The sequence below is a fragment of the Ovis aries genome, chromosome 15, assembly GCF_016772045.2.
Source record: "Ovis aries strain OAR_USU_Benz2616 breed Rambouillet chromosome 15, ARS-UI_Ramb_v3.0, whole genome shotgun sequence".
NCBI lineage: Eukaryota > Metazoa > Chordata > Mammalia > Artiodactyla > Bovidae > Ovis > Ovis aries.
Window position 1 is genome coordinate 14,823,710 of NC_056068.1, and position 27,798 is coordinate 14,851,507.

Sequence of the window (27,798 nt, forward strand, 5' to 3'; positions counted from 1 at the left end):
TTTGGGAAAATTCAATCTCTGCACAAAAATTCATTTCATCCTTTAATTTCAACTTGCCTTTAAAATGTATTCACATAAAATCTGCTTTCCAAGCCAGGAATATAACTCAAGAAATGTACCACTAAATGGGGACACATATGTGTTTCAGTTCTTAGGACAACTGTGCCTTCCTAACTTTCTCCCTGGATTTCTTGGTTCTCTGCACTGAAGTGTATGTAAGTCATTTCTCCCTCTGCTGAATCTTCCTTTTCAGTTTTTTCTAACAGAATGTTATACACCTTCCCCAAGCCATTGCTCTCCTAGGCTGTATAAATCCACACAACCCCAAGAGACCTTTAGCTATCACTAAACTTTAGCTGTCATTTAACTTTAGTTAAGTGGATCAACACATTTACCCCACCACATCACTTAGACCCTTTGGGGGTTTTCCAGTCTATTTTAATCTATTTAAACCTGACACTGCCGGATTTCCATTTCCTTTGTTCCTTGTGTAGACTTGGTTTATGCCCGTTGGTCTCTAAAAGGGACAGAGAAGGGGCAGCTGTCGAAAAATGAGGAGACTGGCAGTTTTAACCACATAATTTGGTCTAATAGCTTTGATATGCTAAACTTGCTAGCTCCTCCAAGTGTACCTTTCTGATTTTGCATCACAACACCACACTGAATCCCTAAGGCAACCGGAGTAGTTTTTTAAATTAAAAAAGAAAGGAAAGAAAAGAAAGAAGTGCAAACCAGTGAAATCATTCGTCTAAATCATCTGCACAGACTCATTCTGCCAACTGCAGGCCTTCATAGATCCTCGTACGCTAGCGACCTTTAAGAAAAGCAGAAGCCGAGAATACTGATCGCGTTCTCCAGCGCGAAAACAGGTGATGTCATAACGCACAGTCCTGTGTGGTTTCAGCCAGGGCCGGGTGGGGAGCTGGGGTTCCAGTGTGCACGGAATTCGGCCCCAGTGGGCAGAGCAAGAAATCTTCGGGGCCCGGAGGACGCCGGGGAGCATCCGGCACCAATCAGGCTCTCGCTCGGCACCTGCCTTTGTCTCACAGGGGAGCAGGTTTCGGGGTGTCTCGCGTCGGAACCCGCCTTCGACCAGCATGAGCGCTGCTAGCCCCTCTGGAGACCTTACTCTCCCACTTGTCTGTCCCCCTCCACACCCTGAAAGCTTGAGTTTCCCCCAGTTACATCTGCTTACTCTCCCCAGAACGTGAACACCAAAATCCTGAATTCATTTGTAGCTTTGCAAGAGGCAGGTCTAGCCCAACAGCTTTAAATGGCAATTTGTTCTCTGAAGCTTCGTTCCCAGGCAGGGCTCCGAGCTCTGCGTTTATCTAACCAGCTGCCCCAGAAGGACCTTGGGGTGGAAGACAAACCTGTCTCTTTGGCCTTGTAGAGCTGGACAAATTAAAGAATTTTCGTTGCTGAGAGACTACGACGAGAAGGGGCTTTAGATGGAGGAGGAAACCGCTAACCCACAGGTTTTGAGGCTTTTGTTTCCCTGTAACCGACTAATGGTGTAAATATACCTAAACATCTATCCCCCACCCGGTGCCGAAGCTTTAGGTAACTGGTCTTTTGCAAAACAAGGATAAGCGATGCATAAAGTTCTTTGAGATCCTTGGCTGCCAACTGCTACAGGACTGCAGTCTTCTTTCCAGCTAAGATTCTGGGTAAGAAAGAGAAAGCCTAACCACCGTTTTAGCTCCCCCCACCCCCACCGTCTTTCTCAAGAAATAGGAAACATTTAGTCGAGTCTTAGACCCTCTAGCGAACTCTAGCTCCCAGCTATTTATCTCATTCCCGCCCCATTTCAGCGGGGACCTAGCGCAGGGGCTGTGGCTGGCCTTAGGGGAGGGGCTGGGTTCCACGGGGTTATTTGCATGTGACACACCCCCTTCCCCTTATTGGCGGAGCCGCGCAAACTCGGTTCCCTCCCACCCGGCTACCGAACTAACCCGCCGTCTCCCTGCAGTTCGGAGCCTCGGAGACAAACTTAACTTGCCCGGAGATTCGAGGCGTCCTCGGCGCCTGTGATTGGCGGGCGCCGCGCCCAGCCGACTACAGCCGCTCATTGGCTGCGGGCTGGCGCCGGGGGGCGTGGCCGGGGCGGCCCGACTGGCGGGAGGGGGCGGTGCCGGGGCGCGGAGGTGGTGAAGGCGCTGAGGCGGCGGGGGCGGGGCCGCGCGGAGGCGCTGAGGCGCTGCGGCTGCGGCGGCGGCGGCGGCGGCGGCGGCGGCGGCGGCGGCTGCTGGTCCTGGCCGGGCGGGGGCGGGGGTCTGCGGGATGGGGGCGGGCTGGACGACGCGCCGCTGAGGAGCCGCCGCCGCCGTCTCCGCCGTCGCTCCGGCAGCCGCCGCGGGGGTCGCTGCGGGCAGCCGCCCGCTCTCCGGCCGTCGCCGCCCCGTCCCGTCCTCCTGCCCCGAGGAGGCTGAGGCTAGAGGCGCGGCCTGCGGGGCGTGTGAGGGGGACAGTCTGGGCCCCGCAGCGGCGCGGGCGGCCGCAGTGACAGCCCGGCCCCGGCCCGCCGCCCGCCCGCGGTGCCCGCGCGCCCGCAGCCGCGATGAACCGCGGCGGCAGCAGCCCGTCGGCCGCCGCCAGCTACCTGCTCTGTACCAACTGCCGGAAAGTGCTGCGGAAGGTACGGGCTCGGCTCGGGGCCGGCCCCGAGGGGCGCTTCCTGCCCGCGGCGGCCGAGGGACCCCGGGGCCTCTCCGCCGGACCCCCAGAAGGGGGCCTGAGCCGCGAACGGAGGCGCTAGCCTGCTGGGCTTTTGATTCCTGCCGGGGCAGCGCTTGGCCCCCGGGGCTGGGGGTTTGGGGGTGCTTGCTGTCCGTCCCTCCGTTCACCTAGCTACCTTGCCCCCCCTCATTCCCTCTCCTCGGGCGGAGGGGTGACGGACCTGTTCGGTCCTCCTCCCGGTGTTCTGGGTGCAAGTCGGTGTGAAATCAGAACTGGTCTGGTCCAGAGGAACCTGGTTCCCTCTCGGCTGCGGCTAACTCCTGCGGGTGTTGTTTTTGTTTATTTCGGTTTTGCTTCTGCACGCTCTACCCGAATACTCTTTTTTTTTAAAACCTTCTTGTTGATGGTCGTCTTGTGGCTCTGGGTCGATCCCGAAAGAAACTGGTAAAGCAGCTTGAACTTTATGCCCATGGGAAACGCTGTTCGACGTTACGGTTCCTCAAGCTGGGACTGGGGGAGGTGGAGACGAGGGTGGACGTGAGTTGTCCCTTTTTAGCGCTTACCCCCCATCCCCCGTTCCCCCCCAACCCCCGCACCCTGGTGTTGCTCCAGAAAAATCAGACGCGCAATCAGTTTATTGCTTCCCAGAGTGATTGATAGAAAGTTTACTCCAGTTTTGTTTAGCTCACTTGGCTTAATCGCTCCGTTAAGGGTTGGGGCGGGGGCGGGGGCGGGGGATGCGGTATGAAAAGATGTCGCTTTAGACCTAGAAAAGCTTTTAATCAGACTTTAACAGCCGCCATTGGGTTATATTATAATTAGCTTATTCTTCTCGAGACTATTTTTACATTTCATTAAGTGGAAACAGTAGTTGAGGTGCTTCTGTTTGTTCAGTACAAATGAATTAAAATTGCTGAGCTTTGCAAATGCTTCTGGACTGAAAGGCTAAGATGAATACGGCACCGTTTTTAGTCAATTTCTTTAACTACAGTTCAATTGAGATTGTTCTTTCTATATTAAAAAAAAAAGAAAGAAACATGTAAGTAAGCAAGCTCAAATATTTGCGCTCTTTGTCCAAAAACTGTTTTTCTTCCTCTGTGGGTCAGGCCAAGTGCCAATCAAAGTTGTTTTTCAAGCCTCTTTTCCCTGCAGTAGAGCCGCTGCTTTTTTTCCCCCAGTTTTATTTGAGAGCATGAAGAAAGCAAAGGGATTGCATATTTAAAGTTAATCAAACAGTTAAATCTGCCTTAAATTGTGTTTATCGGGTATGTTTTTCTTGAAACAGATTTTTATTAAATGTGCATGTTGAGTATGTGCAGTTATTTTTTTCCATAAACTCCGGGATCAAATTACAGTTGATACTTGCTCAGCTCATTGTAGGGCAACTTGTGAGAAATGTAAAGGATCAGAAGTGCAGAGCAGCTTAGTTGAATGTTAACTCTTTCATTTCTGGGCCAGATGTCATCTGAACTTAGCTTTTTAAAAAATGATGATGATGATTTTCTAGCTTTAAAAGTGATGTTATGTCTTTAATATGAAAAAAAAAAGTGTTTTTTGAGACACATTTGATTAAACTCAAGCCTGGTTAAAAAAAAAAAAACAGCTTTTTCTTTTTTAACTGAATAAGGAGGGAGGAAGACCTGTATTAACTTGGAACTTTTTTTTTTTTAATGATTCTGGCAATTTGGTAGACTAATAAAATGTTTGGAGGTAGTATTAAGTTTCAAAATCTGTTGTTCTTTTGAGAGAACCAAGGCTATGATCCATGACATTTTGCTACCTTTCAAGACATCTTTTATCTCTTGTGAACATCCTTCAGTCGTGTCTGACTCTTTACAACTCTTTGTGAACTATACAGTCCATGGAATTCTCTAGGCCAGAATACTAGAGTGGGTAGCCTTTTCCCTTCTCCAGGGGATCGAACTGGGGTCTCTTGCATTGCAGAGGGATTCTTTAGCTTTTAAGAAATTTCTTTTTACCTAGAAGAAAAACATCCTCCTATTATTAAAGAATATATGGAAAATGAATATTCACCATTTTCATATCTTATAATTGGCCACATCTATGCCAATTTCCAGTTTTTGGTAACTCCAAGGTATTTAATATTGATTCATGTAGTAGCATGAAATAACTTTAGATGGGAATGGGATTGTTTGAGCCAGTTATGACAGGACTTGGCAACATTTGTAGCTTTTAAAGAGTGCCTTAAGTGCTTTTAAAAGATATCAAGTGTTTAGCATTTAAAATTCTTTATCATTTTAAAAATAGCACATAAAACTTTTCTAATAAAGAAATGGGCTTTTTTTTTTTGATAGAAAGTATATAACTCTAAGCAGAATTCATCTGTAACTCTCAAAATGGGATTCTTTGGATTTATCTTGTGTTTTCCACTTAATATTAAGTGTTCAGTAATAACTATGTGAGTCACAGCATTTTGAATTTTAGTTCAGTGTAGTTCATGGTGGAAGAATGAAACTCATGCATACCCAGTGTGAATTACTCTTTGCTGTATAATCCTCACTAGTGATGGGGAAAGAGTCACCTTTATTTATGTGGCATGAGGGCCTTTCTGTCTAAGTGGCTTAATTTGTTGCAGTGTATTGAATTTGAGGGGGAACTTACAAAAGCACCGGATTCTCCATCAAAGTAAATGATTTGGTTCAACCCAGTATTTGAAAATTGAATTTTATGTTTTATGAGAATCCCATTTATTCTTAGAAGTACCTTTATAATTTTGATTCAGTATCTTACAAAAAAAGAGAAACTTCTTCAAGTATTGAATATACCTAATTTGGTAATCTTAGGTCAGTGGGAAGAATGGAGAGGTAAACCAGAGAGGGAAAGAAATGAGGAAACAAAACTCTCTTCAAATCGATAACTCCTACTTATTCTTACTTGCTCTGTTATCAATGAAATAATTCAATAAAGTTTTTAATAAAAAAGGAAATGCTTCTATTTACTTTGGAAAAGTTGATGAGTTCTGAAGTGTTATATGTTTCGCTTGAAGAAATTCCACTGACAACTAGATACATTTCAAAATGGAGTGCCAATCTACATTAAGAAAGGTAGAAAAAGAAAAGAAAGAAAAGTCACTCAGTCATGTCCAGCTCTTTGCAACCCCATGGACTGTAGCCTACCAGGGTCCTCTGTCCATGGGATTCTCCAGGCAAGAGTATTGGAGTGGGTTGCCATTTCCTTCTCCAGGGGATCGTCCCAACCCAGGGATTGAACCTGGGTCTCCCACTTTGCGGGCAGACACTTTACCATCTGAGCCACCAGGGAAGCCCTTAAGAAAGGTAGGTAACTGTCAACCCACACATCCTCCAGTAAATAAAAGGGGGCATATGACAATGTATTTTGAGTGTTGAGCAGTTAGTGCTACTGAGGTGAATAAAACTCTGCACATTGTGTTAGAGGGTTTAACATTTTAAAATACTTAATATGTTTAGGTAGTTCCAGTGATTTTGTTGTTGTTGGATATTGTACTTTTTCCACTTTGCTTATATATCCATTTATTTTTGACAATTTTTTGATAGTTTTATGAGTGAGGAGACTGGGAAAATAAAATGAGAAATATTAGTTTAAACCATATGAACCTTATTTTTATAGTCAAAATTGTCAGTTAATGGCAGTTTTATATGGTTCAACCAAAAGAGTGGTATTGCTTTGACTGTGAAATAGTAATCATACTTTGTTTTTATTAATCAGGTTTCTTATATACATTTTTTGCATTGTCAAAGTAGGTTTTAGTTTTATCTCAAAATGAGCCTAGTGGAGAGCAAGCAAGTGAATTTATGACAGCAAGTCATTATGCAGTGGTTTTCAGACTGCTTTTTATGGAGCCCTATGATGCTTCAGTATTCAAAAATGTTTGAGTTGGATTAAATTTTAAGTACAAAATTACAACTACCCCCAAAATCATTCATTATAAGACTATTCTTGTGCAGGCCTTGAAAAATTTGTTCTGTTCACTTTGTACATGTATTTGAACACTTTTGCTAATAAGACATTGATGAGAAAGACTCTATTGATTATGAAGGCACAGGCCTTTAGAAAAACCTTCCTCTACATATCTGCTCATGATCAATTTTCATTTGTGAGAACACAAACTTATTATCAGTAGTTGTTACGTTTATAATTAAACACTTATAAAAGCCCTTTAGTATATTTATGTGTCTCACAGTTCAGGTTCAATATAAGATTTCATTTATAAAAGGGATGGTACTGCTTCCACAACCTCTCCACCACCAGATAAATTGTGTAGTCATTAAGTCGTGTCCTGCTCTTTGCAACCCTTTGTAGCCCGCCAGGCTCCTCTGTCTATGGGATTTCCCAGGCAAGAATACTGGAGTGTGCTGATTGCCATTTTCTTCGCCAGGGGATCTTCTCGACTCAGGAATTGAACCCAGGTCTTCTGCTTGGCAGGTGGACTCTTTTACTACTGAACCACCAGGGAAGCCCCCACCAAATAAATAAATTGCTAAAATGTAACTGCAAATATAGTAACACTGAAAGTCACAAGGTATGCTCATCCTTAGGTCTCTGACAGGTCTGTGAGTATCAGGCAACTTAGTTAGCTTCTTGGAGTCTAGTTTTCTCTGGAAAATGTTGATCCTTTCTACTTGCCTTGCTGGTTGCTGCATAGCTGGAGAGAGGTAATGTGTGTTAAAGTACTTCGTAAACCATAAAGTCCAACTACAAATTTAAGAAGGACAAGCCTATGTGTTTTCCCTATTCCTAGAGTAGGACCTTTATATGTTGTGGGAATATATATCAATACATACTGAGTAATTTTGGTTAGTCTTCACTTTTCTGTCTTATCTAATTATTGCCTACAAATGAGAGGTAACAACATTATGCTTTTAATTAGGGTGAGCAACTAATTTTTATTTGCATATTTATATTTGTATTCTACCCCTCCCTTTCCTTAAATAATAATCTAATGTGTTTCTGGCATTTCAAATAAAAAAATTGCCTTTTGGACACTTCGGCAGATGAGGGAAATTGGTATTTGATTTGAAAAGACTTAAGGAAGATTGTGCTTACTAGAATTTGGGGCAAATCTAGGGTAAAGCAAAGAAAGTTTAACTTTTAATTTAGAGAAGAGCTAGGGAAATAAAATGCTTTAACCTTTTTCTCCCCATGTCTTCATCCTCTTTTTCCCCTTTGAACGGGTTGGATTATAACTTATGTTTGTTTAGACCTTGGCTTCCCTAGTAGCTCAGTTGTTAAAGAATCCACCTGCAATGCAGGAGACCCTAGTTCAATTCCTAGGTCGGGAAGATCCCCTGGAGAAGGGATAAGCTACCCACTCCAGGATTCTTGCACTTCCTTTGTGGCTCAGCTGCTAAAGAATCTGCCTGCAATGCAGGAGACCTGGGTTCGATCTCTGGGCTAGAAAGATCCCCTGGAGAAGGGAAAGGCTACCCAGTATTCTGGCCTGGATAATTCTATGGACTATACAGTCCATGGGGTGGCAAAGAGTTGGTCACAACTGAGAGACTTTCACTTTTCACAATTTTTACAGTGCTTTCACATTATCAGTTGGTTTTCACAAACTGAGAAAATTTAAGAGGAATGGACTCTGTCATGCAACTAACATGAAGTCCACTTAATTTTTAATATACCTCTGTAATAAAACTACATTCGAATTGTCCCCTGCAGTATTGATGCTATCAGGGAATGTCCATCCCCGCTCTGCCAGCTTTAGCATCTGTGGAATGCTTATAGGTCCTAAAACTCTCCAGGTAATAATAGTTAGAAATTTGACTTTTAGTCACTCTTTGACGTGTGACTGCAGGTCAACCGGAGGGGAAGGAGAAAAGTTAGTTGGCTATTTTTATTATCTCTTTGACTGTTGTTTGGTTAATTCTTGAATGATATAAAGCAGCAAATCTCAGATACAATCTTCAGACCTTGGGAGTGTCCAAAACCATTTCAGAGGGTCTGGGAAGTCAAAACTATTTTTATGATCGTGTGTGTGTGTGCGTGCTCATGTGCGTGCATGTGTATGCTCAGTTGATGGGTCATTTCTGACTCTGTGGCCCCATGGACTGTAGCCCATCAGACTCTTCTGTCCATGGGATATTCCAGGCAAGAATACTGGAGCAGGCTGCCATTTCCTACTCCAGCAGATCTTCCCAACCCAGGGATTGAACATGTCTGTTGCATCTTCTGCGTTGGCAGGTGGATTATTTACCACTAGAACCACCTGGGAGACCCTTTTATGATCATACAAGACTTTATAGCTTTCTTCACTGTGCAAAAGCAATGGATGTAAAACTGTACTGGCCCCTTAGAATAAGTAAAGGTAGTGGCACCAAACAGTAATCACTGTTAAATTTTGTTAAATCCTGATCCTTGAGTGAGGAGAAGTATACTTTGTGTTTCTACTGCACAGCAGTCTGGTTGTCTCTAGGGAAAGGATTTGTGTAGCTGTTTCAGTTGCAGGCTAAACTAGCCACTTTTAAAATAAACCCTATTTTTACTTAACACCTGTCAGGCTGAGTTTAGTTTTTCAAAATCATGCATGGGTAAAAGATCCATTCAAAGTACAAGATAGACAAATGAATTTTAATATAGGAAGTTAAGTTTACTGATTGGGGTTAGGAATCCGCATTGCAGCTAACCTTTCAGAAGTTCTGCTTGTCGAGTTTTGGTGTAGTATCAAAGCAGAACATTCACAATTATCTTTTGCATCATCCAACTATATATCTGTGTGAGACAAGATTTTCCTTACATACCTTCAATCAAAACCGATCACAACAGATTGAATCTAGAAGAGAGATGAAATCTAGCTGTCTTACGTTAAATAAACATTGAAGAGATTTGCAAAATTGTTTTTTAAGGTGTTTTTAAAAGTGTGGAAGTTCCAAGACGAAAGCATTTGAGAACTGCTGAGTTAGTTGCTGGCAGCAACATGTGATGCGTATGCATGTAATTCTCTGGAGTGACTATGGGAGAAATGAAATGCTAATACCACTGGCAGAAAGCATAGATAAACCCAACCCCACCATCTCTGTTCTATATGGGACTCACTTCCAGATGCTGCCTAGCGCCTGTCAGTGACACACTAGAAGCTTCTCTAGTACCACAGTACAGATGGTCCTTGATTGAGGATGGTTCGATACAGTTTTTGTGGTGCAAAGGTGATTGGAAAAAACTGGGAAAGACTGAATGCAGATGGAGAAGGGAGTGGCAGAGGATGAGAAGGTTAGATAACATACTGACTCAATGGGCATGAATCTGAGCAAACTCCTTGAGATAGTGGAGGACAGAGGAGTCTGGAGTCACAAAGAGTTGGATAGGACTTAGCAACTGAACAGCGACAAAATGTGATAGACTTTCAGTAGAAACTGTATCTTTGAATTTTGAGCTTTGATCTTTTCTGGAGATAGCCATATGTGCTATGATGCACTGAGTGGAGTTCCAGGTCTGCCATGCGATCATAAATTAACGAACTCACTTACTGTGCAACCTTTTCAGACCCATACAGCCATTCTGTTTTTCACCTGCAGTACAGTGTCCGATAAATTACATGAGATATTTAATGTTGCTGCTAAGTCACTTCAGTCGTGTCCACCTCTATGCGACCCCATAGACAGCAGCCCCCCAGGCTCCTCCATCCCTGGGATTCTCCAGACAAGAACACTGGAGTGGGTTGCCATTTCCTTCTCCAGTGCATGAAAGTGAAAAGTGAAAGTGAAGTTGCTCAGTCTTGTCCGACCCTCAGTGACCCCATGGAGTGCAGCCTTCCAGGCTCCTCCGTTCATGGGATTTTCCAGGGAAGAGTACTGCAGTGGGGTGCCATTGAATACTTTATTATAAAACAGGCTTTGTGTTAGCTGATTTTGCCCAACTGTAGACTCAGATGATTGTTCTAAGCAGCTTGAAGGTAGGCTAGGTATATTAAATGCATTTTTGACTTACGATATTTTTCAACTTGTGATGAGTTTATTGGGGTGTATCCCAATAAGTGGAGTAAAAGCTTAGACTAGCTAGAGATGATCTTTCTCTAAGTTTTGTGAGCATCCTTTTACCTGGTAGAAATCAAAGATGGACAAAAACAAAGTTCTTTGGCTCTGAAGGAATGTTCTCCTTAGTACTTACTATGCAACGAGCAAAGAATGGTCAGATCCAAAGATTATGGCCATTGTGCTCTAATTGGTCGGTTTTTGGCTGGAGAGGAAATAAAGGCCCTAAGTAACAAGGTTAGCCTACTTTTCTTGAAAGCCGAGAAGTGTGGGAGAAGCAATACAGAAGAAGGGAAAAGAATCAGAAGAAAGATGTGTATCAGTGTAGACAACTGATAACTAGATTGCTTCAATAAAGAAAAAGAAAACCACTATGGTAAATAGGAGATAGGACAGCTCTAAATGTGAAAGTCCCTAAATATTGCAGCCCGCTAAGGTACAGCGCATTTTCTGTTTAGGTGGGTGTGGGTGTGTGGTTGGGGGGTTGGTTTACACTGTACACAAAGCTATGGCAGCTGTAATTCAGCGTGGTCTTGAAGACATGGGCGTAAGGATCTACCTGATTAGATCTGGTAAGACCTACAAATGATTACCAGTAGCTGACCTGTCTGTTTTAGACATCACTGTGGTGGGAGTGTGGACAGAAGGAGGAGGTGGAATTCATAATACACAATACATACATTGCCAAACCAAGACAGTTAGTCCTGTGTTGCATAGCAGTTACCTTAAATCTATAAGTAGCTGCATTATAAACTATTTGAAAATATCTGTCCTGTCCCATCTAAGGGTTTCCCAGGTGGCACAGTGGTAAAGAATCTGCCTGCCAGTACAGGAGACGTGAGTTCAATCCCTGGGTTGGGAAGATGCCCAGGAGTAGGAAATGGCAACCCACTCCACTCTTCTTGCCTGGAGAATTCCGTGGACAGAGGAGCCTGGCGGGCTACAGTCCATAGGTTACAAAGAATGGAACACAGCTGAGCAACTGTGCACAAACACACACATACCATCTAAACCTGCAACTGACATGTAGAATTTCTATTTGTTGCTCAAAAGTTTTCTTCAAAACTCTTGTAACATCTCCAAAAAGGCTTTCCTAATCTTCAAACTCTTTTTTTTTCTTCTATGGTCTGGACTGCCACGCTGCTTAAGTATACTGCATTTGTTGTATTTTGCATGTATATATATATTACATATATATACATCTTTCCTCTACTGGGTTGCCTCTTATTTGTGATCTAGTTATTGGAAAGCTTGTTTTTAGCAAATATTAGCAGTACATTTATATTGGATACAGTATAATCCAAGAAAATGACAATTATTTTTCTCATTTTCCAGGATATGTCTATTCTTTATAGCCATACTTTGCCCTCTTTATTAATAAGGTTTATCTGAACACTTTTAGAATTTTAATAACAAAAGTTGAAATTTTCTATTTGTTGCTCAAATTTTCTATTTGTTGCTCAAAAGTTTTCTTCAAAACTCTTGTGACATCTCCACTTTGAGAAGGTGTGACCATGGTCATTTTTGTGACCATGAGAATGTTTCTATTGAATATCATACCCCTTTTTGGAGGGAGGCAGAATGTTCATTCACTAAGAGGATCAGGACACAGCCCTTAGGGACTGGTCCTTCTCAGAAATGTGAAATGGTGATTGCTTTAATGGGGACACATCCTGCACCTCCTGGAGTCAGCTAGAGCTCTCTCAGAGAAGGCTATTTTAGAGGTATGATCTTAAAACCTCAAGCTTCACAGCAAGTCTCCTCCGGGGGTTTGTTTCACCAGATTATTCTGGCTAAGCCTTTTCCTCTCCTACCACCCTCCCCACCAGGAGTCTTTTACTTTGGGATATTCCAGAGTTGGCTGTGATCTCTTCAGCCAGCAGGCATTCCCTTGGCAACTGTGAACCAGAGACTTATTGTTGACCTGGACTACCCTTTAGCTAGCCTTTGCTTTTTAGATCCTCCCAGAAGTCATTTGTTGGTCTATGGACCAGAATATTGACTGCCACTTAAGGAGCACATGAATATTACAGGTTATTCAACAGTGGGTTGAAGCACCTCGAATTTTGCTGCCCAAAGTTAGTAAGGAATGACAGGCATTTTGCCTATGTTTCACAAAAAATGTATCGAACATATCCTGTGTATAACAAGCATGGCCATAAAACTGGCCGACTAGGGCCATATCGTTTCTTGTAACAGGGATTTCTTAAAGTATAGCTTTGAGCTACTGGCACTAGAGGTATATGTTCTCATTTCTAGATTTATGTTTTATTTTCGCATCTTCCTATGTTGCAAAGATGAACTTGGCACTTAAATGAAATCTGTTTCTTTATATGCAGAATTTAAAAGGTCAAATTTACCTCACTGGGAACTAAAACGGGATTTTGTGGAAGATTATGATAATTATCTAAGACTGTAACTCTTAGTTTTGAAGTGTATTTTATAATATCAACAACAATAATTAGCTTCTATTGAATATCACATATGTGCAATGGACATGCTAAGTATTTAAGGCCTCCATGTGTATTACAATTAATTGTCACAACAAACCCATAAAGAATTATTATTCATACTTTATGGATGAAGAAACTGGAACTCAGAGAACCTTGGTTACTTGCTTAAGGTCATAGTACCAATAAGAGGCAGGCTCAGGATTTGAAACCAGTCTGACTCCAAAGCCTGGCTTTTATACACCTATAAACCCTGCATTCCCTTATCCTCCACGTGTTTTCCTTATCTACAAGACTCAGAAAATGTAAAAATTAGCAAAACTTAATAGGACTTGGTTACTAAGAGATTACTAGGAGTGATTTCAAGTTTGGATATTTTCTACTATTTTAATTTTACATGAAAAGTGTAAATTTTTCTCTCAATAAGGTTAAATTGAGAACAAACAGTTTTGACCTATCTAGTTTGCTGTTTTGTCTATGTAAATCTGTTGTTGATCGTGTGACTATTCTTTTCCAATCCCAGGATATATTTTTCCTAATTTCCTAGCAAACTTTGACCCACTCCTTTTGCCAACCAGCCATTCATTAGTTCACTAATACTGATTCATTCAATACTGCTATGATGTCTGTGACAAAAGATGCTGTCTAGGAACATTTTGAGCTTAAGTATTGTATCTCTTAAAGAGGACCTCTAAGAAACAGTCTCACTTTTTGGTAAACTTTTTGCAGTAAAGAGTTAATTTACAGAGATAAGAAGTAGCATGAACGTTTATTCCTGCTATTCATTTCAGCTTTCTGTGTTAAGGAAGAAATGATGATTATAAAAAAGCAAAGAAACCCTGGGACTTTATTCTTCCCCTGCCAGTATCCCTACAATACTGTGTCTCCAGAAGAATTTTTTAGTCTTATGAAGCGTTTATGTTAGGGAGAGGGGTATGTGGGAAGATGTGGTTTTGCTATTTCTTAGTTGAAACTCTCAGAATTTTCCATAGAAACACAGTAAGTTATCTAATTTAGTTCCAGAGGACTATTAATATAACTAGTGTATTCAATAGGCTTTTACTGTTTAGGCAAGAAACCTAACCACTAGAGGTAACATCGTTTCCAGGGAAAAACATACATTGTGAAATCTAAGTAACTGCTTCACAGGAGCTATCTTTCCTAATTTGTGTGCTTAACACCAAGAAGGTTAATGATTTAGTATGTTGACTCTGAGGATATTTTTGGCTATTGGTTGTTGTGTCTCATAAGAAAGCTGTGTTAATGCAGTTTTATCCAACATTCAAGTAAGAGTTGATGGGAGGGATAAAAATTGGGTGATGATCATCAGAGTGTTGAGATAACCAAGGGCCACCATCAAGCTTGCTCATCTTTGCTCACTTTGTGCTCAGTTAGACTGGCCCAGAATGGTTCATTACAAGCTGGTGGCATATGCTGGCGTATGGTAAGGCATATCACTACCTGCTGCTGCTGCTAAGTCGCTTCAGTCGTGTCCAACTCTGTGTGGTCCCATAGACGGCAGCCCACCAGACTCCCCCGTCCCTGGGATTCTCTAGGCAAGAACACTGGAGTGGGTTGCCATTTCCTTCTCCAGTGCTTGAAAGTGAAAAGTGAAAGTGAAGTTGTCCGACCCTCAGCGACCCCGTGGAGTGCAGCCTTCCAGGCTCCTCCGTTCATGGGATTTTCCAGGCAAGAGTTACCGGAGTGGGGTGCCATTGCCTCCTCCTGTCACTACCTGCTGATGTCTTTAAAGTAATATAAATTAAACAAATTATTTTAACTCCCAAGAAAGTTTCCTTTTTATTTGCAATTAGGAATTTAATATGTATGTCCTAATTCTTTTGGTGTAAACAAATAAAACAAATTATGCCAGCAAATTTACTCCACTCAGAAAGAATTAAAACAAAAAATCATGTAAGCTATAGGTATCTTAGCACTAAACTCCAAGTAGTGTTCAAATTCTTTTATCAAAGCTTTTTTGTTTAATATATTACTTGAAATTAATGAATTCTCAGCTGAAGGGTGGAATCCTATTTATAGGATTGTGTTATAGTTTTTTTTGAAAATATGACAATATATTAATAATCTTGTGAGATATTAGTTATTGTATATTGTATAGCTATTAAAATGACTACAAGGTCCTGGTTCTAATATTCTTTATGCAAAATACATTGATTATTGAGTACTCAAAGTTAACATGAACTTATAAACTTTTTTTGACTATGCAAGAGAACTATTTGTATTCAGTGCCCTTAAAATGAGGGAAAATATTTATTTTGGCAAATAAGAATGTAGAAACGGTTGTCCTTTTTTGGTAAAAATGTATGGATTGCCACTTTACACTTATTCTAGGTCTCACTGATATTACTCTTTAATGGCTTCCATATTCTTAAGCAGGCAAGATATATAAAAGCTGTGAACATTTAGAAACCATTCACATGGTATGTGAATATCTTTCATGTATTTGTTCATTCAAAAGACACTAAGTGTCCTTGCCTGTTAGACACAGAAAAAGCACAAAGGGAGGACATGAGGGTTCTTGCCTAAGCAGTGTGATCATTTGCGTCATACCTCTGGATCTCACAAAGAGATCCTCAAGATTATGCCCCTTACTTGGCAGATAGTATAGATCAGGGTTTGGCAACTTTTTACAAAGAGGTGGGTAGTAAGCATTGGAGGCTTGCTGGTCTAGAGTAAGGCCTACATAGTTCTCTTTTTGACACCTACTCAGATCTGCCTCGGTACTGTGAAACCAGCCATAGACGTGACTGAGAATGAATGGATGTGACTTTATTCCAATACAGCTTTATTTAGGGGTCTTGAAATTTTAATTTGATATAATTTTGACATCATAAACATTCTTTTGATTTTTTTTCCCAATTATTTACAAATATAAACCCCATGCTTAGCACTCAAGCAGTAGCAGGGGAAAGGGGGCTTCTCTGATAGCTCAGTTGGTAAAGAATCCCCCTGCAATGCAGGAGACTCCAGTTTGATTCCTGGGTCCGAAGATCCACTGGAGAAGGGATAGGCTACCCACTCCAGTATTCTTGGGCTTCCCTTTTGGCTCAGCTGATAAAGAATCCACCTGCAATGCAGGAGACCTGGGTTCAATCTCTGGGTTTGGAAGAACCCCTGGAGAAGGGAAAGGCTACCCACTCCAGTATTCTGGCCTGGAGAATTTCATGGACTGTGCAATCCATGGGGTCAGAAAGAGTCGGACATGACTGAGTGACTTTCACTTCACACATAGTAGCAAAACAGATGGCAGACCAGATTTAGGCAGCAGTTAGGAGTTTGCTGACCTGTTGGTATAGAATCAGTACACGGAATTTTTGCATCACCTCAGTTAGGTGACCTTTCTGAATTGTGCATTGCTTATTATTAAAATATCGATAGTAATAGGACCTATTAAAATATATTTTTATGTAATTCTATCTACTTTCACTGGTATACAAAATTAATCAGAAGCCAACTATGTAATAAGCACTACCATTTGTAAAAACATGTAACTGGGATGACCTGCCTATTTAGTACCTGGAAAGATAGCATGTAATTTGGATGGATCCACATCTGTAGATACTGAATATACTTGAAAGCATATTTGTGAGGTCAGTTGGCATCTGTCAACAGTGCTGTGTACCTCTTTTAAAGTTGTCATGCCTTGTTTGAATTCAGTGCAAGTGCCATTATATATTACAAAGGCTAACATCTTAATTGAAGGTACATTTCAAGATTTTTCCAAAATCTAATATGAGTTGTTTAGATTGATATGTATAAGCATGATGTTGTGATCACTAACCTAGAGCCAGACGTCTTGGAATGTGAAGTCAAGTGGGCCTTAGAAAGCCTCACTACGAACAAAGCTAGTGGAGGTGATAGAATTCCAGTTGAGCTGTTTTAAATTCTGAAAGATGATGCTGTGAAAGTGCTGCACTCAATATGCCAGCTAATTTGGAAAACTCAGCAGTGGCCACAGGACTGGAAAAGGTCAGTTTTCATTCCAGTTCCAAAGAAAGGCAATGCCAAGGAATGCTCAAACTACCGCACAATTGCACTCATCTCACATGCTAGTAAAGTAATGCTCAAAATTCTCCAAGCCAGGCTTCAGCAATACGTGATTCGTGAACTCCCTGATGTTCAAGCTGGTTTTAGAAAAGGCAGAGGAACCAGATATCAAATTGCCAACATCCGCTGGATCATGGAAAACGCAAGAGAGTTCCAGAAAAACATCTATTTCTGCTTTATTGACTATGCCAAAGCCTTTGACTGTGTGGATCACAATAAACTATTGAAAATTCTGAAAGAGATGGGAATACCAGACCACCTGACCTGCCTCTTGAGAAATCTGTATGCAGGTCAGGAAGCAACAGTTAGAACTGGACATGGAACAACAGACTGGTTCCAAATAGGAAAAGGAGTACGTCAAGGCTGTATATTGTCACCCTGCTTATTTAACTTATATGCAGAGTACATCATGAAAAACACTGGGTTGGAAAAAACACAAGCTGGAATCAAGATTGCCGGGAGAAATATCAGTAACCTCAGATATACAGATGACACCACCCTTATGGCAGAAAGTGAAGAAGAACTAAAAACCCTCGTGATGAAAGAGGAGAGTGAAAAAGTTGGCTTAAAGCTCAACATTCAGAAAACGAAGATCATGGCATCTGGTCCCATCACTTCATGGGAAATAGATGGGGAAACAGTAGAAACAGTGTCAGACTTTATTTTTGGGGGCTCCAAAATCACTGTAGATGGTGACTGCAGCCATGAAATTAAAAGACGCTTACTCCTTGGAAGAAAAGTTATGACCAACCTAGATAGCATATTCAAAAGCAGAGACATTACTTTGCCGACTAAGGTCCATCTAGTCAAGTTTATGGTTTTTCCTGTGGTCATGTATGGATGTGAGAGTTGGACTGTGAAGAAGGCTGAGCGCCGAAGAATTGATGCTTTTGAAGTGTGGTGTTGGAGAAGACTCTTTCAAGTCCCTTGGACTGCAAGGAGATCCAACCAGTCCATTCTGAAGGAGATCACCCTGGGATTTCTTTGGAAGGAATGATGCTAAAGCTAAAGCTCCAGTACTTTGGCCACCTCATGCGAAGAGTTGACTCATTGGAAAAGACTCTGATGCTGGGAGGGATTGGGGCAGGAGGAGAAGGGGACGACTGAGGATGAGATGGCTGGATGGCATCACGGACTCGATGGACATGAGTCTGAGTGAACTCCAGGAGATGGTGATGGACAGGGGGGCCTGGCGTGCTGCAATTCATGGGGTCGGACATGACTGAGCGACTTAACTGAACTGAACTGAATGCATAACTAATTAAGAATCTCTTTTTGTGCTGGTCAGAAAACCCATGTTAGGATCTCAGAGCTCTGTTACTCTTACTGTCTTTGAGGTGTCACATGAAAAGCATATATGGTAATTCTATAGATGTTCCTTATGACTACAAACTGGCAGTACAACTAGCACTGTAATTTTTATAGTAAATAATTTTAAAGTGTTGAACTCATTGTTTTATTCCATTAAAGTCCTAATTCTTTACCTACTTTCCACAAACATGCACATAGTGACACTTGAGAAATGTGTCATATAAGTGAAATAAACACATGGTCCATAGCTGACAAGGGTTGGTATCTGAATGCAGTGATATCTGAATGTTGGTGTTGGAGGCTGTGTGAAGGGAGGACAATTCCATCAAAACAGAATCCTTCTGTAGTGAGGGGAAGTGATGACTGTCAATAATTTAAGCATGGAAAATCATTAGCTATTCAGAATACTTATTATGGAGATGAACTTAAAAAATTTTCACACTGAGCATTTAATCAGTGAATATAATATGACACCATTTATCCAAGTCACACATTTCAGAAGCATCAATATATGATGTTTTCTGTGGTTGAGATCTACTGATACCCACAGCAATGACCCAGCCAGTGTCCTGGGCAAGATTCAAACCCTGGTCAGTCAATCAGAGCTTTCATTGAAATGATGATTGGTAGCTATGCATTTTAATAATGTGTCCTTCAAACTAGATCTGATAGAGAGTTCTCTTGACCAACCCTTGTTATGATTGCTTGGTTATGATTATATATGGGAGAATTTAATTACATAACCCATGTATTGATATGAAATGATCATTCTTATTCTTTTTTATCTTATGAATTAATCCTGAATCTTACGCAGTTGATTAAAAAAAAAATTTTTCCGTAATGTCTAAACAGCCATTAATGGAAAATATTTTACATTTAATTGATGTTAAACTTCTAATGGTAAGTACATGTGTTTTTCTGTTTCTTCCTTTATTAACGGTCTGTATTAAAGATTCTGCAGGGAATGTATTTGCCACAATGGCAAATGGAAAGAACTGAAAATTAATGACTACCTGGATGATAGCTTCATTTAACTTCAGATATTTATAGAAGCCGTTTCTTACTGAGAAACTGAGGATCCTACCACCAGTGTGCTAGTAGGGTGTTGCTTCTTTTTCGAGTGCCAGTAAAATTTGAATCTTATGTGGCAGTGTGCATTTAGTAACTTTAGCTTTTAACAAACCACTGTGTTACCTTTCCTGAAAGGTACTCTGATGTCATAAAAATGAAGTAATTTGTCCTCTAGAACTCCTGACTTGTTCATTACTGTTTTTGTTCAGTGACAGGTATGCTTTTCATGACCATAAAAAAAGGAGAGGAGTACATTGTTATTATAAAAAGGTCTTTTTAAAAATTCTATCTTTATAGTCATTTTAATGCATTTTAGTGTTTATGGGTAATTAACTGACAGAGCTGTAGAGCACATGAAAACTAAAATATAAAGTGCTGTCCAAGGCATTATCAGAGATGGGTGAAGCGTGTGATACATTGAAGGATAACCAAAGTAACAACAAACCTAAACCTAGATTATCTCCTAAGTGCTGCTGCTGCTGCTAAGTCGCTGCAGTTGTGTCCAACTCTCTGTCCGACATAGACTGTGTCTGTGTCTGTCGTCAATGTCTGACCCCGTGGACAGCAACCCACCAGGCTCCCCCATCCCTGGGATTCTCCAGGCAAGATCCCTGGAGTGGGTTGCCAACTATATAAACCCAGATGCCAACAGTAACAGTGTCACAGAGGAACAAGTCCATTTTCATATTAATTGTGCCTGCCTCAGTGTCTCTGTCTATATCCATAATGTCTTTCATTACATTAAAATGAGACACAAAGAAAAAATATGTATATATAATGTGCTGTCAGTTATGGATCAATCAGTCCAAGATCAAAGATTTCTAAAATGAAGATGGAAATCAGTGGAAAAGCTACACTGGACTCACAGAAACTCAATACACGTACATTTTTCTGGAACCTATGTAATTGGCATAATTGGCTTGCAGTTATTTCTAAGAAAAATTTACATTCAAGTATTGAGTTTCTCTGCATGATTTAATAGTAGATACTTGTTTTTCAAGGATTCACAGGGAACACAAGCTATTTATTGCTGGTCAGAGGTTTATTTTCCTGAATGTCACTGTAACCTCACAGCAGTTATCCAGTCACTAGATAGTAATTTTTAGGAATTAACGTAGTCTTGATTGAATGAATAGCCTTTCCAAATTGCTGTGATTAACTGTTTTTCCCCAGGGACTGAAGATGTTCTATTTAAAATAGTTCATTTGGGGAAAGATTGAAGTATTTTATTAATAAGGAATAACAGTTCTTTAGTCTGAGAAGTTTGTTTAAGGTCTACAACAATGGTTCTTAAAGGGTGATCTTGGAACCAGCAGTATCAGCATCACCTGGGACTTTTGTTAGAAATGCAGATTCTTGGACCCCATCCCAGACCTGCTGAATTAGAAATTCTGGAGGTGGGACCCATCACTCTGGATTTGAATAAGACCCTCGGGTGATCATGAAGCACTCTTGGACTGAAAATTGCTAGTCTAGGATTAATAACTAAATACTTCTGCAAATTAAAATTTATACATCCATTTTATGTTCAGTCTGTGTTATCAGTTAGTTGAGAAATATCATAAAAGGAAGATATTGTTTCCACTTAAGTCAATACTAAATCTCTACTCTTTAGAGATCATAATGACAAGTACCAGCTCTAGAATCAGGAAGATTTCTTTTGCCTTTTTAAAAAATATAGATTTCATACTTTTAGGTACAGTATGCTCTCACCTTGAGAAAAAATATATCATTATATTGTTGCTAGATACTGAACTCTAAGAGAAAAAAGATGGATTTTTTAAACTTGTTTATGACTGAAATCAAGTGAAAATGTCTCTTGGAATCCGTCCTCTACATAAAAATAAGTGTTTTAGTGCTAACTTTGGTAGATTCTGATAGGTTTTACCATCTTAGGTTACTTTTATTTCAAGGAAGATTGATGTTTTATTTTCATGGAAAATAAAATTATTTTGAATGTCTTTTCTTAAATAGAAGGAGAAATGACTATATTTGTCTCCAAGACAGATTTAGAATAGGCACATTTTTAAAAATAATTTTGAGTCTCTTAGACAAGATTAAATATGTATATGAATTATGACTATTTTTTTTTTTACTTGTAAACTGGTAGCTTACTCTTCAATTACAATGTCTGGAAGCCTGAAAATTAAACTTAAGGAATTATACATGGGCCCTAGCTAGATGAAAAGAATAAAAAAGATTACCCTTTGAAAAGGAAAGATCATTTCAGTTAGTTACAGTTCTATCTAGGTAATGAATATAAAAAATCTTATTTTGCTATTTGGTTGCATCTAATTTTGAGGTAATGGAATTTTCCTCATACTTTCTCTGCTTTTAGTACTAAAATTTAACCTGTGTTGATTTTACTCAGGAAAAGTAATGGACCGTATTAAATTGTCCCCTCCCACCCCACTCCCAAATTTGTCTATGTTGCCTGCCCAAGAAGCATTTTTACTGACTTAATTCTCAACCATGGAGAGCGATGCTTTTTTATTGATCACTTTTTTATCCTCCCTCTGTGAGGAAAGGACTAATATAGTACCTTAAATAGAATTGTCTCCATGGCAATGGCCAGTCAGCTTTTGACTCTGAGACTTATAAAAAAGGAAATTTTAAAAGGCATTTTCATGGTCTAAAATAGCAGTACAGCAAAAGTAAGGTATGAGAATATTTCCTGTCAGTTCTTGCATGACTGATTAAGCTAACATATCTTTTTTTCACATAGCACTTTTTGTCTGAATATTTCAAAATGCTATAGAACATTTCCTTCACTTAATGAGTGATAATCATTATCTTCAGATTAATAGAAAATTTGAGGAGCTCAGATCCAAGATTAGAATTGGGACCCTGAGAAAAAAATACTTGCCTAGGACTGGCTGTAATTTTATTCTCATAAAGAATAAAAATAATGACTAAATTATGAGCCGTTCTTGATTATATTTAAACCAAATTATCTCTGGAACACTGGAAGCAATGACAAGATTAAAAACAAAAGTTTAACAAATTATGCGATTTTTTTTTCTAACCAGTTCCTACAATTTCGGATTTATGGATTACTTCTCTTGTTAAAGACACCCTTGGCAACTTGCCACCCTTTTTACCTCTTGTGTCCACACCCACTGAAGAGGAAAAGCCCTATAGTTCTCACTGCTAGGCCACCTAGCCTTCAGGAAATGTTGGTCAGTGTGCTGTGTATTAGAGGCTAAGGAAAAAGACCAAATTATCCTTTGTAATCTTTTGTCCTTTACTATATTCATTTCCTCCTTGACTAAGCTTTATCTAACTGTGGGATTAATTTTCCAGCTGAATCATCTCTTACAAGTTCAGTTCAGTCGCTCAGTCATGTCAGACTCTTTGCGACCCCATGGACTGCAGCACGCCAGGCTTCCTGATCCATCACCAACTCCCAGAATTTGCTCAAACTCATGTCCATCAAGTCGTTGGTGCCATCCAACCATCTCATCCTCTGTTGTCCCCTTCTCCTCCTGCCTTCAATCTTTGCAAGCATCAGAGTATCTTCCATTGAGTTGGTTCTGCGCATCAGGTGGCTAAGGTATTCGAACTTCAGCATCAGTCCTTCCAAAGAATATTCAGGACTGATTTTCTTTAGGATTGCCTGCTTTGATCTCCTTGCAGTCCAAGGGACTCTCAAGAGTCTCCTCCTACACCACAGTTAAAAAGTATCAATTCTTTGGCACTCACTCTTCTTTATGGTCCAACTCTCACATCCATGCATAACTGCTGGAAAAACCATACCTTTGACTGTATGGATCTTTGTCGGCAAAGTAATGTTTCCACTTCTTAACATGCTGTTTAGGTTGGTTATAGCTTTTCTTCCAAGGAGCAAGCATCTTTTAATTTCAGTCACCATCTGCAGTGATTTTGGAGCCCAAGAAAATAAAGTCTGTCACATTTCCATGGTTTCCCCATCTCTTTGTCATGAAGTGATGGGACTGGAAGCCATGACCTTTGTTTTTTGAATGTTGAGTTTTAAGCCAGCTTTTTCACTCTCCTCTTTGACTTTCATCAAGAAGCTCTTTATTTCCTCTTCACTTTCTGCCACAAGGGTGGTGTCATCTGCATATCTAAGCTTGTTGACATTTCTCCCAGCAATCTTGATTCTACTTTGTGCTTCATCCAGTCTGGCATTTGACATGATGTCCTCTGCACATAAGTTAAACAAGCAGGGTAACAATATACAGCCTTGACATACTCCTTTCCCGATTTGGAATCAGTCTGTTGTTACATGTCCAGTTCTAACTGTTGCTACTTGACCTGCATACAGATTTCTCAGGAGGCAGGTCAGGTGGTCTGGTATTCCCATTTCAATGAAGCAGAAGTAGATATTTTTCTGGAACTCTCTTGCTTTTTCAGTGATCCAACATTTGTTGGGAATTGCTCTCTGATTCCTCTGCCTTTTCTAAATTCAGCTTGAATATCTGGAAGTTCACCATTCACTTACTGTTGAAGCCTGGCTTGGAGAATTTTGAGCATTGCTTTGCTAGCATGTGAGATGAGTGTAGTTGTGCGGTAGTTGGAACATTCTTCGGCTTTGCCTTTGGGATTGAAATGAAAACTGACCTTTTCCAGTCCTGTGGTCATGGGTGTGTTTAAATTTGCTGGCATATTGAGTGCAGCACTTTCACAGAATCATGATTTAGGATTTAAAATAGCTTAGCTGGAATTCCATTACCTCCACTAGCTTTGTTTGTAGTGATGCATCCTAAGGCCCACTTGATTTTGCACTCCCGGATGTCTGGCTTTAGATGAGTGATCACACCATTGTGGTTATCTGGTCATAAGATCTTTTTTTGCATACAGGTTTCTTTTTTGTAAAATATCATCAGTAAATACTTAATACTCTGATGTTATTATTAAGAAGGGAGTTGATTAAAATCTGTGGCATAAGTACCATGAAATACTGGACAACTCTTAGGATGGGTTGACATGAACTGATGTCCATAGTAGGTTACTGGGTGGAAAAGACCTTTTTAAATGATACTGGGTTTGTTTTTTTTTTTAATTTTTTAAAAATGTAAAAGATAATACAGAAGGATTGACTCCAAAATGAATAGTATTCATTCATAGTATTTCTTGGTAGTGAGGTTACTGAAGCTTATTTTACCATATCTTTCTCTTCATTACCTTTTGTTCCCTTTAACAATATGTATTTCATAAAAATATTAAGAGCTTGTAGCATTTTGAAATAATAGACTAGAACAAATTAAGGGAAGGATAGTGCAGAGAGCAAGTCCAAGAGAGATGGAAAATTGAAGATGCTTTCAGGTGAAAACAGAAGTTCATGGATTTAATAGATATCCATAGAAGCTAACAAAACTGATCACATGGACCACAACCTTATCTAACTCAAGGAAACTATGAGCCATGCCATGTAGGGCCACCCAAGATGGAAGGGTCATGGTGGAGAGTTCTGACAAAATGTGGTCCACAGGAGAAGGGAATGGCAAACCACTTCAGTATTCTTGCCTTGAGAACCCCATGAACAGTATGAAAAGGCAAAAAGATAGGACACTGAAAGATGAACTCCCCAGGTGGGTAGGTGCCCAATATGCTATTGGAGATCAGTGGAGAAATAACTCCAGAAAGGATGAAGAGATGGAGCCAAAGCAAAAACAACACCAGTTGTGGATGTGACTGGTGATGGAAGTAAAGTCCAGTGCTATAAAGAGCAATATTGCACAGGAACCTGAAATGTTAGGTCCATGAATCAAGGCAAGTTGGAAGTGATCAAGCAGGAGATGGCAAGAGTGAACGTCGACATTTTAGGAATCAGTGAACTAAAATAGACTGGAATAGGTGAATTTAACTCAGATGACCATTGTATCTACTACTGTGGGCAAGAATCCCTTAGAGGAAATGGAGTAGCCATCATAGTAAACAAGAGTCCAAAATGCAGTACTTGGATGCAATCTCAAAAATGACAGAATGATCTCTGTTCATTTCCAAGACAAACCATTCAGTATCAACAGTAATCCAAGTCTATGCCCTGACCAGTAATGCTGAAGAAGCTGAAATTGAACAGTTTTATGAAGACCTACAAGACCTTATAGAACTAACACCCCAAAAAAGATGTCCTTTTCATTATAGGGGACTGGAATGCAAAAGTAGGAAGTCAAGAGATACCTGGAGTAACAGACAAATTAGGCCTTGGAGTACAAAACTAAACAGGTTGAAGGATAACAGAGTTTTGCCCAGAGATCGCACTCTTCATAACAAACACCCTTTTCGAACAACCTAAGTGAAGACTCTACACATGAACATCACCAGATGGTCAATACTGAAATCAGATTGATAATATTCTTTGCAGCCAAAGATGGAGAAGCTCTATATAGTGAGCAAAAACAAGGCTGGGAGCTGACTGTGGCTCAGATCATGAACTCCTTGTTGCCAAATTCAGACTTAAATCATAGAAAGTAGGGAAAACCACTAGACCATTCAGGTATGACCTAAATAAAATACCTTGGAGAAGGCAATGGCAACCCGCTCCAGTACTCTTGCCTGGAAAATCCCATGGATGGAGGAGCCTGGTAGGCTGCAGTCCATGGGGTCGCTAAGAGTCGGACACGACTGAGCGACTTCACTTTCACTTTTTCACTTTCATGCATTGGAGAAGGACATGGCAACCCACTCCAGTGTTCTTGCCTGGAGAATCCCAGGGACGGGGGAGCCTGGTGGCCTGCCATCTATGGAGTGGCACAGAGTTGGACATGACTGAAGCGACTTACGTCAAAGCTGTATATTGTCATCTTGCTTATTTAACTTATGTGCAGAGTACATCATGTGAAATGCCAGGTTGGATGAAGCAAAAGCTGGAATCGAGATTGCCGGGAGAAATATCAATAACCTCAGATATGCAGATAACACCACCCTTATGGCAGAAAGCGAAAAAGAACTAAAGAGCCTCTTGATGAAAGTGGAAGAGGAGAGTGAATAAGCTGGCTTAAAACTCAACATTCAGAAAACTAAGATCATGACATCCAGTCCCATTACTTCATGGCAAACAGATGGGGAAACAATGGAAACCATGAGAGACTTTATTTTCTTAGGCTCCAAAATCACTGCAGATGGTGACAAATTAAAAGAAACTTGCTCCTTGGAAGAAAAGCTGTGACCAACCTAGACAACATATTAAAAAGCAGAGACATTACTTTCCAACAAAAGTCTATCTGGCCAAGGCTATGGTTTTTCCAGTGGTCATGTATAGATGTGCAAGTTGGACTATAAAGAAAGCTGAGCACCGAAGAATTGATGCTTTTGAACTATGGTGTTGGAGGAGACTCTTGAGAGTCCCTTGGACTGCAGGGAGATCCAACGAGTCAATCCTAAAGGAAATCAGTCCTGAATGTTCATTGGAAGGTTCTTCATTGAAGTTGAAATTCCAATACTTTGGCCACCTGATGCAAAGAACTGACTCATTTGAAAAGACCCTGATGCAGGGAAATATTGAAGGTGGGAGGAGAAGCGGACAACAGAGGATGAGATGGTTTGATGGCATCACTGACTCGATGAACATGAATTTGTGTACACTCTGGGAGTTCCTGATGGACAGGGAAGCCTGTTGTGCTGCAGTCCATGGCATCCCAGAGTCAGACACAAATGAGCTACTGAACTAATAGAAGCTATGGATAGATTGCTCAGGGAATAATAACATGTGTAAGTGGCTCATGTTGACTAAATGAGATGTACCACTTGAGAGTTGTGAGTTAAGATTTTTTGCCACAAAATGAGTACTGCAGCCTGGGAGGCAGCATCTCAGATAACTGAGAGACTGCTCCAAAGTGGCAGTGGGGGAAAGTCTGTATATAAGGTTTTGGTGAAAGGGGAGTTCAATACCATGAAGCACTTATTTTACAAAAGGTATTTTGTGAGTCATGAGGATCTGATGTCACCATGAAGAGTTTTAGTGCTTCTCTAGATCTGAGGAGATGCAAGGATTGAGATCATAAAATGTGCTCCTAAAAACATCCAACTATCTAAAGGCCTGTCCCACCAGATTCCCTGGAACACAGAATGCCTCACTCCACCCTGATCTCCCTCAGGGGTTGTTGAAGGTCAACAGCTATAGCAGCATGGGGTTCAATCTCCATGGCAGATGGCAAATGCCTTTACAGTTCAGTCACTGACAACACTCTTGGTAAGTGCCAATTTGTAGTTGACACTAACGAGTGCTCAGATATGTAGACACAGATATATACAATCTGGAAATGAATGACAGTATTGTAGCT

At 40.7% G+C, this 27,798-nt stretch overlaps 1 protein-coding gene across 5 annotated transcripts in view; it reads left to right on the forward strand.

Moving 5' to 3' along the window:
* The first annotated feature begins 2,337 nt into the window (after positions 1–2,337).
* SESN3 (sestrin 3) overlaps positions 2,338–27,798 on the forward strand; it is an 81,415-nt gene continuing 55,954 nt past the window's right edge. For 2 of the 5 annotated variants that reach the window (XM_060399687.1, XM_060399688.1), the window contains exon 1: positions 2,470–2,638. Coding sequence is in view for 1 of the 5 variants with exons in the window: in XM_015100885.3 (XP_014956371.1) it covers positions 2,561–2,638 (78 nt within the window). In the remaining 4 variants the exon portion in view is untranslated. Of the gene's footprint in view, positions 27,708–27,798 lie in introns of all 5 variants that reach the window. The other 3 variants (XM_015100885.3, XM_060399686.1, XM_060399685.1) reach the window with 3 other exon arrangements.